At 47.4% G+C, this 18,161-nt stretch overlaps 2 protein-coding genes across 7 annotated transcripts in view; one reads left to right on the forward strand and one right to left on the reverse strand.

Moving 5' to 3' along the window:
• The window catches only part of ZFHX3 (zinc finger homeobox 3), a 1,434,500-nt gene extending 1,431,389 nt beyond the window's left edge, over positions 1-3,111 (reverse strand). For 5 of the 6 annotated variants that reach the window (XM_068259585.1, XM_068259586.1, XM_068259596.1 and 2 more), the window contains exon 1: positions 2,848-3,111. The gene's annotated coding sequence lies outside the window, so the exon portion shown is untranslated. The other variant, XM_068259587.1, reaches the window with a different exon arrangement.
• PSMD7 (proteasome 26S subunit, non-ATPase 7) lies at positions 2,997-17,841 on the forward strand. The gene is made up of 7 exons (XM_068259597.1): positions 2,997-3,116; positions 4,579-4,670; positions 6,894-6,986; positions 8,470-8,567; positions 8,660-8,740; positions 13,626-13,717; positions 17,330-17,841. The coding sequence occupies exons 1-7, from the start codon at positions 3,043-3,045 to the stop codon at positions 17,760-17,762; spliced, it is 963 nt and encodes a 320-aa protein (XP_068115698.1). The 5' UTR covers positions 2,997-3,042; the 3' UTR covers positions 17,763-17,841.
• Positions 17,842-18,161: the final 320 nt, after the last annotated feature.

The following is an 18,161-nucleotide window of genomic DNA, read 5'->3' on the forward strand; positions in this document are numbered from 1 at the left end:
GTGTGCTCCACGGCGCGGGTCACGTGGGATACGTGACGTCATCGGGTCTCTACTGCGCCCGCCTATCAAAGGCGGTACATGATGGATCGCCATCCTGTGCCGCCCATGGAGCGAAGGGGAGGGAGGGAAGGAGAGGGAGGGAGGAATAGCGCTGCGGAGGAGGGCTTTGAGGAGCCCCCCCTGCTCGGCCACACAGAGCGGCAGCGATCAGACCCCCCAGCAGGACATCCCCCTAGTGGAGAGAAAAAGGGGGGAAGTCTGATCGCCCTGCCTCAAACCTGATCTGTGCTGCGGGCTGGAGAGCCGACGCAGCACAGATCAGTGAACAATGCCCTGGGTCTTAAGTGGTTAATTGGGCTCACCTGGCAAACTAGCTAACAGAGGTGTCCGATATTGTTTTCAGTGATCAAAAGGGCGCTGAGACACAATGCCAACATATTACGCAGCGCTGTACAATAAATAGGGATACATACATTGCAACAAGTGGTGACAGACAGAGAGGTAGCACATGGTTATACAACATAGCACAAGGTTATACATGCAAACAGGATAGGAGATGCATGATCATGTGATTTTACAGAGACGCAGCAATTCAAGTCTGAGTTAGTCCATAGGTAGGGTGTGATAGCTGGGGTTGCAAGATCAAGAAAAACACACTCAAGGGGGGGTGGGGGGGGGGCTGCCAAAGGCTTACAATCTAAAGAGTGGGGGAGGGACACATAAGGTAGGGCGGAGGAAAAGGTGCTTACCTTAGAAAGTTAAAGTGTGGTAGATGTGGGTTAGGTCATTTTAAAGAAATGTGTTTTCAGGGCTTGCTTGAAGGTGAAGAAAGGGGCGAGTCTGAGAGGGGGTGGGAGGGTGCTCAATAGGGTGGGGGCGACTATAGAGATGCCCTGTAGGTGTGCATGGGAGTGAGAAATGCGTGCGGAGATCATTAAAGGACCAGAAGGGGCAGGCAGGTATATATCTGTGGACAAGCTCAGAGATGTAGGATGTGCAGATCTTGTGCATAGATGTGTAGGCAAGGCACAGAATCTTAAAACTGATCCTGAAGCCAGTGTAGTAGGGCTTTGCAGAGGGGAGAAGTGGAAGCAGAGTGGTGGGAAGAATGAATAAGTCTAACTGCTGCATTCATGACTGATTTTATTAGTGCAATGCGTTTCAAGCGGAGGCCAGAGACAGTAGAGCATTGCAATAGTCAAGGCAGGAGATGAGGGCATGGATGAGAAGCTTGGTAGTGTCTGGAGCCAGAAAGGGAGGATTGTGGAAATGTTGCGATGGTGGAAATTGCAGGCTCTGGTAACATTTTGGATGTGGGGGCAGATGTCTACGGCAGAGTGAGGGGGATGCAACAGCAATAGAGCGGCGCAATCGGCGCAAGCATGTGACGGGGAAGATTAAAATCTATGCCTAGGCAGAGATAACAGGTGCCAAACAGACCATAGATTAAATCAGCGCAGTCCTAAAAAGCAAGCAAAAAATTCTAAAGCTTGGCATACAACCATCGATTTTAATCGCCCAAATGGGCCCCACCAGCCAGCCATCATGCCCCCTTTGTGCCCCCCCTCCCTACATTTGAAGCTGCAGCCGCCACTGGTGGCCAGGTGTGTATCTGCTGACCAGGTCAGAGATGTCGGTCGGGCAGGACTTGTGTATAGGTTTGTAGGCCAGACATAGGATCTTGAAGCTAATTTACCAAGAGCTTTATTGTGGCAATTATTATTACAGCAGAGTCCCGGTTATTCAGCACCAACAGGGATCGGCTGAAGCCAGATAAGTGTGCTTTCTGGTTGCTTCAGTTTCAAAGTTAAAGTGTACTTAAGCCGAAGCTCGGGTACAAAATCAGATACTTACCTAAAGAGGAGGCCTCAGGATCCTACCGAGGCTTCCCTCTGTGGTCTGATGTCCCCCATCACTGAGCACAGGCCCCCGTAGATTAGCAAACAGGGCTGTGGAGTCGGAGTCAAAGGCATTTGGGGTACCTGGAGTCGGAGGTTTCATAAACTGAGGAGTCGGAAGATTTTTGTACCGACTCCACAATCCTGTTAGCAACAAGGCAGTGTTGCTAATCCTATCGGGGCTGCACGGCTCCTCTTCCTCATTCATGACCACGCATTAGAAGCTCGAGCCCACCCGCGCATGTGCAATAGCAAGAAAGCCGTGGGCTCTGTGCTACTGCTAATGCGAGCTTCTAATGCGCGGTCATGAATGTGGAAGAGGAGCCGCATGGCCACGATGTGGAGGGAGGGTCGCACTCAGCAACAGGGGGCTTCCGACAACCATTAGGATCCTCGGGCTTCCCTCTCTTCATGGTATCTGATTTTGAACCCAAGCATCGTCTCGGGTTCGCTTTTAAAAATAGGCCCAGTCCACTGGTGTAGCAATAGGGGTTGCAGAGGTTGTGACCGAATCTGGGCCAGAGGGGCCCCGAAGCGTCCTTCCTCAACTACAGTATTAGCTCTCTATTGGTCCTGTGCTCATAATCACTTTTATAGATACTTTGAATAGTAGTAATCATTAACAAACTGTTTCCCATTCCCTTCTTGCACCTCTGACACTGTAGTTGCCATTGGCAGGTTTTGGTGTCTTGTATCAATTGTTATGTATACTCCATACAATGGGGCCTGGGGGGCCCATTGTAAAACTTGCATCGGGGCCCATAGCTCCTTAGCTACACCACCAGTCTATACACATACCATGAACTCTGTAGTAATAGAAAGTAAGCACAGCGGAGCCCACAATTCGCCTCAGAATTTGGCCTTCACCACAGTGAGTACAGCTGGAGGTTTGTATTAGTTGGTTTCGAACATTAATTATTATTCGGGACTAGCAGCTTATTGCTCTTACATGTCACATCACGGTAACCAGTATCATTCTGTGTGGTACTAGCCGTGCGCCTCCCTCCTCTGGCCGGCAGGTGTCGCTGTGGCGCAGCGGCGGGACGAGGCGCAGAGTTGCCTCCACAAAGATGGCGGGGGTTCCGGTGCGGCGCGGTGCATTGTGGGCTTCCGGCCGGTGTGTGGAGTCATTGTGGCCGGGAAGATGCCGGAGCTGGCCGTGGAGAGGGTGGTGGTTCACCCACTGGTGCTGCTCAGTGTTGTGGATCACTTCAACCGGTGAGACCCCTTCCCCGCATACCTCTCTTCCCGCCAAAATCAGCCTCCACCGGAGGAGCCGAGTCACTGGAGGCCTCCATTATCTCTGCCTGCCCCATGGGCCTCTCCTGCTGCCCGATCCTCCCCAGCCTGACCCCCTCTCCTGTGTCTCCCAGTGACAGGTTCTCTTCCCCGGGGCTGTAGCTGATTCACCGGAGCCCTTACCCACCCACCATCATCTCCAGCCTGCCTGACTGATTGCCATCTCTTCCATTATTACCTCAAGTGACAGGTCCTCTTCCCCAGTATACTAGATCAGGGGCAGTAGCTGAGTCACTGGAGGCCTCTCCTTCCCAATCTCATCCCCAGCCTGACTACCTGATCTTCTATTATTACTTCTGGTGACAGGTCCTCTTCCCCAGTCTATCCCTTGTATACTAGATTAGGGGCAGTAGCTGAGTCACTGGAGGCCTCTCCTTCCCAACCTCATCCCCAGCCTGACTACCTGCTCTTCTATTATTACTTCTGGTGACAGGTCCTCTTCCCCAGTCTATCCCCAGTATACTAGATCAGGGGCAGTAGCTGAGTCACTGGAGGCCTCTCCTTCCCAACCTCATCCCCAGCCTGACTACCTGCTCTTCTATTATTACTTCTGGTGACAGGTCCTCTTCCCCAGTCTATCCCCAGTATACTAGATCAGGGGCAGTAGCTGAGTCACTGGAGGCCTCCCCCACCCACCATCATTTCCATTCTGTGTGATTGACTTCAAGCTCTCCAGTATTACTCCTGGTAACAAGTCCCCTTCTTCAGTCTATCCCAGGGGCTGTAGCTGAGTCACTGGAGGCCCCCCTACCTACCATCATCTCCAATGAGCCTCTGCTGCTTCCATCATTGTTACCAGTGACAGGTCCTTGTCCCCCTAACCCTCCCCCAGACCCTAGAATGTACCATTAGTGCCAGCGGTGGCTTCTCTTTCACTGTTAATCTCCTATTATTATTTACTGTATTTATAAAGCGCCAACATATTACGCAGCGCTTTATACTATCCCTCTCAGCAGGCTTTTTTTTTTACATGCAGGGAATACTTAGGAATGGTTTCAAATGTTCATTTAATGAACTATCAGTAGTTACTGAAATTTTGGCACTAGTCTACTGTAGGGACCAAGCAGGAACCCTCATAGGTAACAGTTCTCCAGTCAAAGCACCTCTTACAGCGCAAAGCGTTGTGATTTGCTAAATAGTGGGGACGTAGTTTACTACAACCTATTGGAAACCTAGCCGTTGAATTCCCCTGTGAGGTTTTCTGCTGGGTCCCGACTAGTGGCAAAATTTGGGAGGTCAGGGAGGAATGGTCTGTTAGTGGGTCAGCCTCTGTATGTCCCGTGTGGTCCCTGGTTTTCCAGTTGCATGCTGTTTCTCTTGTTCTGTGTTCCCTTTGGTGCTGGATTTTTCAGATTTCTCACTGTCTGCTTCTTCTCTGCAGGATTGGAAAGGTCGGGAATCAGAAAAGGGTGGTCGGGGTACTCTTGGGCTCTTGGCACAAGAAGATTCTGGATGTATCAAACAGTTTTGCAGGTAAGAAGTTCTCATGTATTAGGGCTTGTACACACTGGCTGCGTTGCATTGCGTTTTTAAAATCGCATGCAGTTTTTTAAATTGCAAGGTCTTTTGAAAAATAATGAAAATCGGGATGACCTGTACACAGTGGTGCGATGCGTTTTTAGAAAAACGCAATCGCAGTGACTGCTGCGCTTTTTAAATGCTGCGCATGAAAAAATGCATGCATGTCATTTTCATTGCATTTTTTAGGGTAACAATCAGGAAACGAGGAAAAGATACCTTCAGCAAATTCACATCACAAGTGCACAAAGATCGCAAGTAGGAATTTGATTAAACGCAATCGCATTGCACTGCGTTTGTGCTTGGCGAATTTAAGTGTGTACAGGCCCTTACTTCATAAGCTTTTAAAGAAGGACTCTTCTTGAAATATCACCCCTAAAATGCTGTATGTATTCCTCCCTATTGCTTCCTCTGTTAGGGAATTAATGTTAGGTTCTGTTAGGGGTAGTTTACTCTTAAAGTAAACCCAAGGTGAGTTATGTAGAGGCTGCCATATTTATTTCCTTTTAAGCAATACCAGTTGCCTGGCAGTCCTGCTGATTCTCTGCCTTTAATACTTTTATCCATACACCCTGAACAAGCATGCAGCAGATCAGGTGTTTTTGACATTGTCAGATCTGACAAGATTAGCTGCATGCTTGTTTCTGGTGTTATTCAGACACTACTGCAGCCAAATAGATCAGCAGGGCTGCCAGGCAACGGATATTGTTTAAAGGGAAACAAATATGACCGCCTGCATATCACTCTCACCTCAGGTTTACTTAAAGTCCTGCACATGCTAGATTGATGTCACCGGACGGGGACTGGGAGTCGATCCCTTGGGCGACCTCGCTGGGCTGAGGCTGTACAGGCGCATAGTGAGCCTACAATGTGATAATGCATTCTGGAAATATGGGGGTGGGGGGTGTTTGAGCGTCACAAATGTGACATCATGCGGTGGGTGTGGTGAGTACAAAGCTATCAGTCATTGCTCAGCTGAATTGATCCACCTTGTGGACCACTGACTGGTCGGGGGGCTTCTGTGCACTCGCCGGATTATATGTAGAGGTGGTCATTATCGTAACTTCTGCAGACTTTGGGCCCATTCACACTTGCTGATTGCAAAACGCTAGCTATTTATTTTTTTTTTTGGGCGATTGCGTTTTGCGCTTCTATAGCACTAAAACGCGATCACGGGGAAATCGCCTGAAACTGGTGCCTGCTACGCGTTTGCGTTTAGTGTTTAAGGTCGATTCGTGGCGATTAGCGCAAATCGCCCAAATGAGAACGGGCCCATAGACTTTTATTACCCTAGCGCTTTGAAAAGCGCTAGTGTTTGAGTGTTTTGCCGAGATCGCCGGCAAAACGCTCAAGTGTGAATGGACCCTCAAATCTATCATGTGTACAGGGCTTTAGGGTGGTGCTCTTAGGGTTAAACTAGAAATGGTAAATGAGATGGTACTAATTCTGGCTTTTGTGCGAATTGCACACAGCTTTTAATTGGGCCAGTCAGCTGTAGTGCAGTTCCTGCGGATTGGCCCAGTTCCAAGTTGCATACAAGTCCAAATACTCTTAAGCCCCCAGATACTCATACCCATTGGTGCAGGATCAGGTCAGCCAAGCCATAGGTATGCAGGAAAAGAGATCTGCAGATTGCAGTGGAGTAAAAGATCAGGTAATTTGAAAAATTACTTTACTTCAATTTGAAAAATACTTCATTTGAAAAATCTAAGATTACCGGATCACTCCACTGCAGTGTGCGGATCGCCTCTTTTCTACATTTTTCATCTGGCAGGATCCAGAAGAGGAAGGATCAGAAGCAGCAGCAGTACTTTTAGTATACATTTCTCTTTCAATATACATATGTGGGTGTAAATACATGGGTACACTACAAGGTTTCTTCGTAGCATATGCCAGTAAATTAGGTTTCCTGGCCATAATCTGTTCCTCTGCGCACCAGAAGTGTTTGCCTAGTTGGTGAAGATAAATGACATTTTGTTTTCTTTTGTGGCTGGGTGTTCTGGAATTGGACTGCAGCAATCCAGCCTCCTCTTGGAAGGAAAGTGTTGTCTGTCGCCCGTTCCTCCAACTTCCATGCTATCCCTCGGCGTGGGGTGAGATTGTGGCCTGCTACTCCGGAAGCCTCTTGTTTACATGCGTTTATTCTGCTGCCTCCTGACTGTGAGTTATTTTGTGCAGTTCCGTTTGATGAAGATGATAAAGATGATTCCGTCTGGTTCCTGGACCACGATTATCTGGAGAACATGTATGGCATGTTTAAGAAGGTGAACGGTAAGTGACCTCTTCCCTGAATGTAGATGAAACTGGTCTTTTTTTTTGTGTCTGCAGTCCCTTCCCTGCTCAGCATGTCCCTTCATTCAGCTTCTCCTCTAGGGATGATCAAAGAGATGCAAATATATCCAAGTTGATGCTAATTTTTATGCAAATATATACAGCTTCATATAAATTTGCATTTCATTGATCATCGCTATCCTCCTCTGCTCAGCATTCCCCTCCCCCGCTCAGTCTCTTCATTCAGTTCATCCTCCACTCAGCTTTCCCTTCCTCTACTTGGCTTACCCCTCCTCCCCTCAGCAGGTTCCTTCACTTTAATTTAAAATGGTTACATCCATAACACCTTTAAATTTTAGTCAAAACAGCCACAAACAGCAGTATTATGTGTCACCATACAGTAACCCACAGTGACCGCCCACTAACAGAACTAACAGCTCAATAATGTATGCTTAGAATCAATTCTAAAATCCAAAATTAAAAACTAAAAATGTAAGCAGTAAAAATCATCCAAAAATATAGCAATTACCATTATTCGGACTAGAAGACGCTCCTGACCATAAGACTCACCTAGAGAGGACAAAAACCAGGGGGAAAAATATATACTAAACCTGGTGCATCCACAGTGAAGGGGCATCTTGTGGATTATGCCCCCTTTTTACCGCTTGTGTCCTCATTTGTCCGCCTCTGTCCTCCTTGTGTCTTCCTCTATGCTCCTTTGTGTCACCTGTGCCCTCCTCTGCATGGGCACAGTACAGGGAGTTCCTGACATTGCGGTGGGTTGGAGGTTCGTGTTGGCAGGTGTTCACAAGTCAGGAACTCCCTGCATCTGGACTATAAGACGTAGTGATTTTTTACACACACACACACACACACACACACACACACACACACACACACACACACACACACACACACACACACACACACACACACACACACACACACACACACACACACACACACACACACACACACACACACACACACACACACACACACACACACACACACACACACACACACACACACACACACTTACTTTTGGGGGAGAAAAATCAAGTCTTATAGTCCAAAAAAATACAGTAGTCCAGGGACCCATCAACTTAAATGACTGATAAAGTCCTTGAGGCATGCGCTTCTGCTTGAAGTTTAGTAGCTTCTATGCAAAGATTCAATATGTATTTTCAGCAGCGCTTCCTCAATAGATGTTCTTATCGTCCACGAAGACAAACCACCCTTGTGGAGTTGGACTCGCCTGTTTACTATGCTACGGTACGATTACAGTAGCAAACAGACTTGCAGGGCATTAAATAGGCTCCCCTCGCCTTCTCTGGCTCTCCTCCACGTTCCCATGTGTTCAATAATACTCATAAGAACGCTTCTCAGCTTTATGCTTCCTCCATTTACCTCAAAAATGAAGCAGAGGCTCTCATTGCGCAATGCAGTTAAAAATTGTGAAAACCTTTTTTTCTCCTTGTAGCTCGGGAGCGAATCGTTGGCTGGTACCACACAGGACCCAAACTGCACAAAAATGACATTGCAATCAATGAGCTGATGAAGCGATACTGTCCAAACTCTGTGAGTATCTCTCTGTTATTAACTAGTGGCCAGACACACCGTGTACAGGTGACTAAAGCCACACGTTCACAATTGCTGTCCTTTTTGCCTAGGTACTGGTCATCATTGATGTGAAACCGAAAGATCTGGGTCTGCCCACTGAGGCGTATATCTCTGTGGAGGAAGTTCACGACGTGAGTATTTGCATCTCTCCTTCTGCTGACAGCTGGTAGTGCTACACTAACCAGCATCCCTGCAGTTATTTGCTCTTAAAGAGAATCTGTATTGTTAAAATCGCACAAAAGTAAACCTACCAGTGCGTTAGGGGACATGTCCTATTACCCTCTGTCACAATTTCGCCGCTCCCCGCTGCATTAAAAGTAGTCAAAAACAGTTAAAAAGTTTGTTTATAAACAAACAAAATGGCCACCAAGAAGTAGGTTGATGTACAGTATGTCCACACATAGAAAATACATCCATACACAAGCAGGCTATATACAGCCTTTCTTTCGAATCTCAAGAGATCATTTGTGTGTTTACCCCCTGCAGCTCTCATCCACTGAAGAGTGACAGGCTGATTGTTTCTTCCTGCAGACAGCTCTGCCCGGTGCCTGTAATTCCTCAGCATGTGACAGCCCAGGCAGCCAGCTCCTTCCAGCTTGTAAAAGCTAAGAGAGCAGAGAGGCTGCCTAATGTAAAACACACACACACACGTGCATAGAGGGGGCCTGGAGGGGGGGGTGCGTAACAGATCAACAACACTGAAGAGTTGGCAGCCTTCCAGACACAGGGCGACAAATCCGACAGGGTAGATAAGTTGATTTATTACAGACACGGTGATAGTAGAAAATGCTGCAATAAGCCATAGCACATTAGAATAGGTTTAGGAACTTGTAGGATGGTAGAAAACGGGATGACAATTTTGTCACGGAGTCTCTCTTTAAAGGGGAACTGAAGAGAGAGGTATATGGAGGCTGTCATGTTTATTTCCTTTTAGACAATACCAGTTGCCTGGCAGCCCTGCTGATCCTCTGCCTCTAATACTATTAGCCATAGCCCCTGAACACGCATGCAGCAGATCAGGTGGTTCAGACTTATAAGTCTGATCTGACAAGACTAGCTGCATGCTTGTTTCTGGTTTTAATCAGATACTACTGCAGAGAAATAGACCAGCAGGGCTGCCAGGCAACTGGTATTGATTAAAAGGAAATAAACATGACAGCTTCCATATACCTCTCTCTTCAGTTCCCCTTTAAGCTATTGCGGTTCAATATGTGATCTGCCAGTGGTATTGTGACAATCCCCCTCTGCTGCAGTGGTTGGGGTGACTGGGGACATGTACACACACACACACGTACACACACACACGTACACACACACCGTCACACGTACACACACGTACACGCGTGTACACACACACACACACACGCGTGTACACACACACACACACACACGTACACACACACACACACACACACGTGTACACACACACACACGTGTACACACACATACACACACACACGTACACACACACACGTGTACACACACACACGCGTACACACACACACGCGTACACACACACACGCGTACACACACACACGCGTACACACACACACGCGTACACACACACACGCGTACACACACACACACACGTACACACACACACACACGTACACACACACACGTACACACACACACGTACACACACACACACACGTACACACACACACGTACACACACACACACACACACACACACACACGTACCACCACGTACACGTACACACACACACACGTACACGTACACACACGTACACGTACACACACACACGTACACACACACACACGTACACACACACACACACGTGTACACACACACACCGTCACACACACACACACCGTCACACACACACACCGTCACACACACGTACATACACACGTACACACACACGTACACGTACACACACACCGTCACACACACACACACGTACACACACACACACACACACACACGTGTACACACACACACACACGTACACACACACACACACGTACACACACACGTACACACACGTACACACACACACACCTACACACACGCACACACCTACACACACGCACACACACACACACGTACACACCTACACACACGTACACACACACACGTACGTACGTACACACACACACGTACACGTACACGTACACACACACACACACTACCCACACACACTACCCACACACACTACCCACACACACTACCCACACACACACACACACACTACCCACACACACACGCCGTCACACACACGTACACACACACACACACACACGCCGTCACACACACGTACACACACACACACACGCCGTCACACACACGTACACACACACACACACACGTACACACACACACACACGCCGTCACACACACGTACACACACACACACGTACACGCACACACACGTACACGCACACACACGTACGCACACACACGTACGCACACACACGTACGCACACACACGTACACACACACACGTACACACACGTACACACACACGTACACACACACGTACACACGTACACACACACACGTACACACACACACGTACACACACACACGTACACACACACACGTACACACACACACACGTACACACACACACACGTACACACACACACACGTACACACACGTACACACACACACACGTACACACACACACACGTACACACACACACACGTACACACACACACACGTACACACACACACACGTACACACACACACACGTACACACACACACGTACACACACACACGTACACACACACACACGTACACACACACACACGTACACACACACACACGTACACACACACACACGTACACACACACACGTACACACGTACACACACACACGTACACACACACACGTACACACACACACGTACACACACACACGTACACACACACACGTACACACACACACGTACACACACACACGTACACACACACACGTACACACACACACGTACACACACACACGTACACACACACACGTACACACACACACACGTACACACACACACACGTACACACACACACACGTACACACACACACACGTACACACACACACACGTACACACACACACACGTACACACACACACACGTACACACACACACACACGTACACACACACACACACGTACACACACACACACGCCGTCACACACACACACGCCGTCACACACACGTACACACACACTACACACACACACACAATGATACGTACACACACAATGATACGTAACATTATAACAAGAAGGCAGCACAGAGTTATAACCTTTCAACTACGTCACCTCTACCGATTTTTACATTTCTCATATCACAAATGTAGGTCCTTGTTAAAGGCTGTTTGTCAACTATAAAATCGAATTCCATTTATCCACTGCTCTTTGTTTATTATGCAACCTGCAACCAGACTCTGCTTTGCTAGCGCTCCAATCTATTCTATTCAGAAATTTTACTGCTGTAAAAAAATCTTCTCGGTCAGCCTGGCTCCATTTGGTACATTGCTGACAAAAAGGAAGCTTATCATCACCCCTCCTCCATTCCTGCTCCTCACTGATTGGCTGAGGGCAAAAATAGGATCCATGCTGTGCTCACGTGTTAACAAAGCAAGCTAGATATGACAGTGCAGTTTCTAGGAGAAAAAAAGAGTAAAGGGGCCCATACACCTAACTATTTTCCCGCTGATATACAGCAGATTCGATCACTGTGATCGAATCTGCTGTGAAATCGTTGCGCAAACGCTAAAGTACTATCGATTTCTGTCCAAAATCAATCGTTCCCATCGATCCGTGCGGAAGATTTTTCTCAATCACCGGCGGGTCGGGAGTACGTCAATAGCGGCGTTCGAATGCCCGACGACCGACGCAATACAGCGGAGATACATTACCTGTTCCAGCCGATAATAGAAAAAATGTATACATACCTGGGGCTTTCTTCAGCCTGATCCATCCCATTCGCTGCCATCCACCGCCTTCTGGATCCTCCGAAAGAGCTCCCGTAAGTTCGGCCAGTCAGCGCATGCGCAGGGTGGCTGCATAGGCTCCCCTGTCGCGCTCTGCACCTGCGCAGTAGTACTTTGCAGAACGCTACCAGCCACAGGAGACGGGGGACTCATGGCCAGGCCACGCATGTGCATTAAGCCACGACTGGCCAAACTTATGGGAGCCCTTACAGAGGATCCAGGCGGAGGACGGCAAGGGACGGTTCAAGGACGCTGAAGGGGGCTCTAACTGCGTCCCATTTGTCCCAGATGAAGATGGATACATTCATGTATACATGTGTCAACTAATAGAATGGAACACAGAAAGGGTCCACGGGCCTCAGATCACATCTGATAAGTGTAGGGGGAAGTCACAGCATGAGGCAGGAGATCCATCAAGCCTCCAAATGTCCATACACAAGCAATCCAATCTGGACTCAACCCATATGCAGTGAAACTTCTCAGTATTTTATTTTCATTATTTCAAGTGGTTAAACAGCACAAAGATGAGCACAACATTTCTGGCTACATGCCCTTTAAGTTCTTGTGTATGTCAACCAATAATGGGCCATTATACAACTCCTGTCCACAGAACGGCTTGTGGTCTCCAGAGGTCTGCAGCTCAGCACAGTCTGGTAATACAATCCCCGGGGTTAAGGTTTGTGTGAGTGGAGACGTGGAGAGCCCAGATAAGCTATGATTAGGGATGGCCAATGAGATGCAAATGATTTTGAGTTGATGCAGGATTATGCAAATTGTTTATGTAAATGTATGCAGCTTGAAAATGGACCAATCGAATTTTACCTTAGCAGGATTTGAATAGTTCATTTTCAAGCTGCATGAATTTGCATGCAAAATTAGCATAATGCTACACTAACTTGAAATTAATTGCATCTCATTGACCATCCTGAGTTAGTGCTGGATTGGAAGGAGCTTCCTTTGTCTTTAGCGCAGTTTCCTCAGTTAATGTTGTAACGTAATATGTACAGTAATAAGAAGGGGGCTGCTGACCTTCTGGTGTCATTGTTTTATAGGATGGAACTCCGACCTCAAAGACCTTTGAACACGTCACCAGTGAGATCGGCGCAGAGGAGGCGGAGGAAGTGGGGGTGGAACACTTGTTACGGTAATTTCACAATCAGCCTCTTCTTCTGTGATACTTATACAGGGTCATTTCTCCTAGAGGGGATTGTAATACAAAAGAGAGACAACCGAGAGCTCAATATAGTGTAGTATATTCGTACACCAAGAAGTATAAAACGTAGCTCGCAAGGGTATCTATACTAACAAGTCTGGGTTACCTCCAAAGTAACCACTGAAGGGGCAGATGGGGAGATTTGACTAGTCCCCACTCAGGTTTGTGAGGTCGTTAACAAATATGAAAATGGGTGGCTAACACACGAGTTCTGGTTCAAATACTTCTTTTGCCTGATAAAGCGGGCTGTGTCCCGCGAAATGCGTTGCGTCCTGGAGGTTTTGTTTTTTTTAAAGAGTGACAGTTTTTTTGTTTTGTTTTTTTTAACTGACTGAATGAATCATCAAATAGGAGGTAAGTGGGCCACTACCCCCTTTTTTTTTTTTTTTATGGTCCGCATATTTCTTGGTGCCTCTTATTTTTCTTCCAGAAGGTATGTTCTGCTATTATTAGATGCTAAGGAGTGAACATGCACTGACTGCCCCAGAGTTTTTCAGTATCTGGGATTTGGGGAGAATTCTTCCAATAAATCCGCCCGCTGTTATAAATGACCACATGTGCTCACGTAATCTCTCTGCAGCACGGGCAGAGCTGGAAAGCTGTTCACTAACTGCAGAAAATCCCACTCTGCTGCCAGCTCCGTACTGCTGAGGGATCACTGGGTCATGTGACTAAGTTGTCCAAAGGCATTCTCTGAAACGGCTGCATCAAATATTAGAATTGTCCTGGGTGGGGGAACGATGGGTTTAATCTCTTTCTGCAGCCTTTCCAATCAATCTGACGTCGTTGGAAAGATGCTGAAATGCACGACTGTCAAACAAAGAGTGAGGGGGAAGGGATCTGCCTGAAGAACACTCACTCCACTCACTCACACTCTCTGTCTCTCTCTCTCTCTCTCTCTCTCTGGGCAGAGGGTGAAGTCGAAAACCGACTCTTACTGCTGTGGGAATTCCCCAGTGGCGTTAATTACTATTCCCACTCCAGGGCACCATACAGTGGGGGTAAGAGGCAGTTTGGCTTCCAGCTATTGCTGGCAGCTAAATTACTCACTGAGCGCCGCTGCAGCTGTAATTCACAATGCGGCCTACTGCACGCCCAAATGTTTTTGGGACCCCCATGGCGCCATTTTTGCCAGACTCGAATCTACGCTTAAGGCTGTGGACTCCATAAAGCAAAATACACTATAAGCGACAGTTCCCACTTGTGCAGGAAACTTAGGGGGATTGTCAGCCATAAAATCAAATTCTATTTACCCACTGCTCTGTGTTCATTGTGCAGCCTGGAACCTCACCCTGCATTGCAAGCACTCCAATCTAATCACAAATGTTTCTGCTGTAATAAATCTTATCTGTCAGCCTGGCTCTATTTGGTACATTGCTGATGATGAGAGGGAAGCTTATCACCCCTCCCACATTCCAGCTCCTCATTGATTGGCTGAGGGCAGTTCAGTGTGAAGCTGCTGAAATCAGATCTTGCTGTACTCACATGTTTACAAAGCAAGCTAACTATGACAGTGCAGTTTCAAGGGGGAAAAAAACAAACAAAAAACAGTGTGCTTAGTGTTAACCAAGGTGCCCCTTGTGATTGGCGAAGCATGGCCGCATTTAGTGTGATGCAGTTTTCGGACGGAAACTGGGTCAGTGGAAAAGGGCCCATAAACCTGTAGAGTAATGTGTGAAAGGTCAGTACTGTATAAATACATCATTCCATCATGTTTTTCTGTGATTATGAAAGTGCATTTTACAGTAGAATCCCTTTCTACTGACTGGCGAAGTGTCACGTTTTTGCTGTGGCACTAACTATTTGCAGCCTCTATTACGGGATCCCGGGTCACTGGTCAAATGTCCCGACCTCTTCAGAGCAGGAGAGTTTGCATTTTTCAGTTAACTGTTTCACTGCCCTGAGTCCTTTGCAGAAAACACTAAAATACATGCATCACATCACACTCTGCGGCTTTGCCTCACACTGAACTTCATCAGCAATACAACAACATAAAACTCAGCCAGGAATGTCTTTGAAGTTGATAGAGAATGAGAGATAGCGATCTCTGCCCTGGCTATCTTGTTACACAGCATCTGAATAGTGAGGTGGTTATCTTATCTTTCAATATGCTTGTGATGTGCTAGAAATCCTGTATGGATCAATCATAGTGGTTGCATTCCTCTTATTGCTTTTATTAACCTCCTTGGCGGTCTAAAAAATCCGGCAAGGAGGCAGCGCCGCACTTTTTTTTTTATTTATTTATTTTTTAAATCATGTAGCGAGCCCAGGGCTCGCTACATGATAGCCGCTAAGCGGCGGCATCCCCCCACCCACTCCGATCGCCTTCGGCGATCAGAGTATGCAGGGAATCCCGTTGAGAACGGGATTTCTGCAGGGCTTCCCCGGTCGCCATGGCGACCGGGCGGGATGACGTCATAGACGTCGTGACGTCAGAGGGAACTCCGATCCGCACATTAGCGCTGCCTGGCACTGATTGGCCAGGCTGTGCAGGGGTCTGGGGCGGGGGGGGGGGCGGCTCGGCGCGGCGGGTAGCGGCGAATCGGCGGCGAGCGGCGGCGATCGCGACCTACACGCAGCTAGCAAAGTGCTAGCTGCGTGTAGGGAAAAAAAAAATTATGCAAATCGGCCCAGCGGGGCCTGAGATATCCTCCTGCGCAGGTTACCCCGAGCTGAGCTCGGGATAACCGGCAAGGAGGTTAATAACCCATATTGTGATACAAGATCCTTAATAAGGGATAGTTGTGTGATTTTATGCATTTACAGTCCTGGGACTAGAGCTATGCACTTGTAGGTTGTTTTTTTTGCCAGAAATAATTTAACATTTTGCGCATTTCAGTCTTTATTTTCTTAATCTATTCATAACTCTACATGTAGAGCAGTTTACTCTAATGTATAACCTTTATCACACATGTGTGTTGTGCTTATTCTTTAAATAGCTTTCCTACCATCACTCCATGCGCCAATCTCTGCATAGGATGGAGGGGAAAACTGTATAAGGGAGAGGCGTGGTTTTGAAAAATTGGGGCGTGGTTAAAGGTGTGGCAGGGGTGTGTCTTAGTGTCCCTTTTTCCTGGCTCCAAAAGTTGGGAGGTATGCTTTATACAGTAGAATCTCTGTATGGTAAACTCCAAGGGACCAGGGAAAGAAGTTTACTATATAAGAAGTTTGCTATATCAGAATTGGTCAAACATTGTATATTTATACAGATGCATTTGCTGGAACCTGAGGACTGAGTTTACTATATCAGAGTTTACCATAACGAGATTCTACTGTATTTGATCTTGTTCAGTGTTCTCCCCAGAAATTTTTTCCAGCTGGGTGGAGCAATATAAGAGAATGTAGGGCCGGTGCATCTGTGCACAACTATGCTTACAGAATAGGAGGAGGTGAGCCGATGACAGCCGGGTGCGCATCAAAACTAGCCGGGTGGACCACCCGGCTAAAAGAGCCTGGGGAGAACACTGTTGTTTTTGTGCTTCACCTGCTATAGGGTTCCCAGGCGTTGCCTTTTATATGCAGTGTTTTCTTGTCCTCCCACAGAGACATCAAAGACACTACTGTGGGGACTTTGTCACAACGTATCACCAATCAAGTACATGGTCTGAAGGGACTGAACTCCAAACTGCTGGACATCAGAAGTTACCTGGAGAAGGTGTCCTCAGGGAAGCTGCCAATCAACCACCAGATCATTTACCAACTGCAGGACGTCTTCAACCTCCTGCCCGACGTCAACCTGCAGGAGTTCGTCAAGGCCTTTTACCTAAAGACTAATGACCAGATGGTGGTGGTGTACCTGGCTTCCCTCATCCGTTCCGTGGTGGCCCTTCACAATCTCATCAACAACAAGATTGCCAATCGGGACGCCGAGAAGAAGGAGGGGCAGGAGAAGGAGGACAGCAAGAAGGAAAGGAAGGACGAGAAGGAGAAAGAAAAAGCCGACTCAAAGAAAGAGGAGAAAAAGGAGAAGAAATGACATAACTCTCATTATTTTTAGTTATTTGTGTATTTACTGGTGGTTGGAACATGAAAATAAAGATATTATTGGGGATCCAGCATGCCTGTTTGTACCACAGATGGGCATGGACTCCACTCTGTTGTGGTGGAACTCCAGACTTTGGAGAGAGTGGGAGGGGTATAGAGCCATGCTCAGGGGTGACTCCCCTGGAAAAATTCCTGTACTTCCTGTCCCTGGTGAGAACACAGGAAGTGCAGGGAATCACTGCAAAATAAAACCGGAGATGGTCAATAAGATGCAAAGAATAGTTGGCTGAATTCTAAGCTGCATACAATCAAAGGCACTTCCTGATGATTATAATTGGTTGAACTCTCGGCTGCATAAAATTTGCACAAAAGTGGGAGTTTGGAATTGTTG

The sequence above is a fragment of the Hyperolius riggenbachi genome, chromosome 11, assembly GCF_040937935.1.
Source record: "Hyperolius riggenbachi isolate aHypRig1 chromosome 11, aHypRig1.pri, whole genome shotgun sequence".
In the NCBI taxonomy this organism is placed as follows: domain Eukaryota; kingdom Metazoa; phylum Chordata; class Amphibia; order Anura; family Hyperoliidae; genus Hyperolius; species Hyperolius riggenbachi.

What these genes read in the sequence shown, in the direction of transcription:
- PSMD7 (XM_068259597.1), top strand. Translation starts at nt 3,043, where the DNA reads ATGCCGGAGCTGGCCGTGGAGAGGGTGGTGGTTCACCCACTGGTGCTG. An exon ending in GTTGTGGATCACTTCAACCG is followed by an intron (nt 3,117 to 4,578) that starts GTGAGACCCCTT and finishes TCTTCTCTGCAG; the next exon opens with GATTGGAAAGGTCGGGAATC. An exon ending in CATGTTTAAGAAGGTGAACG is followed by an intron (nt 6,987 to 8,469) that starts GTAAGTGACCTC and finishes TTCTCCTTGTAG; the next exon opens with CTCGGGAGCGAATCGTTGGC.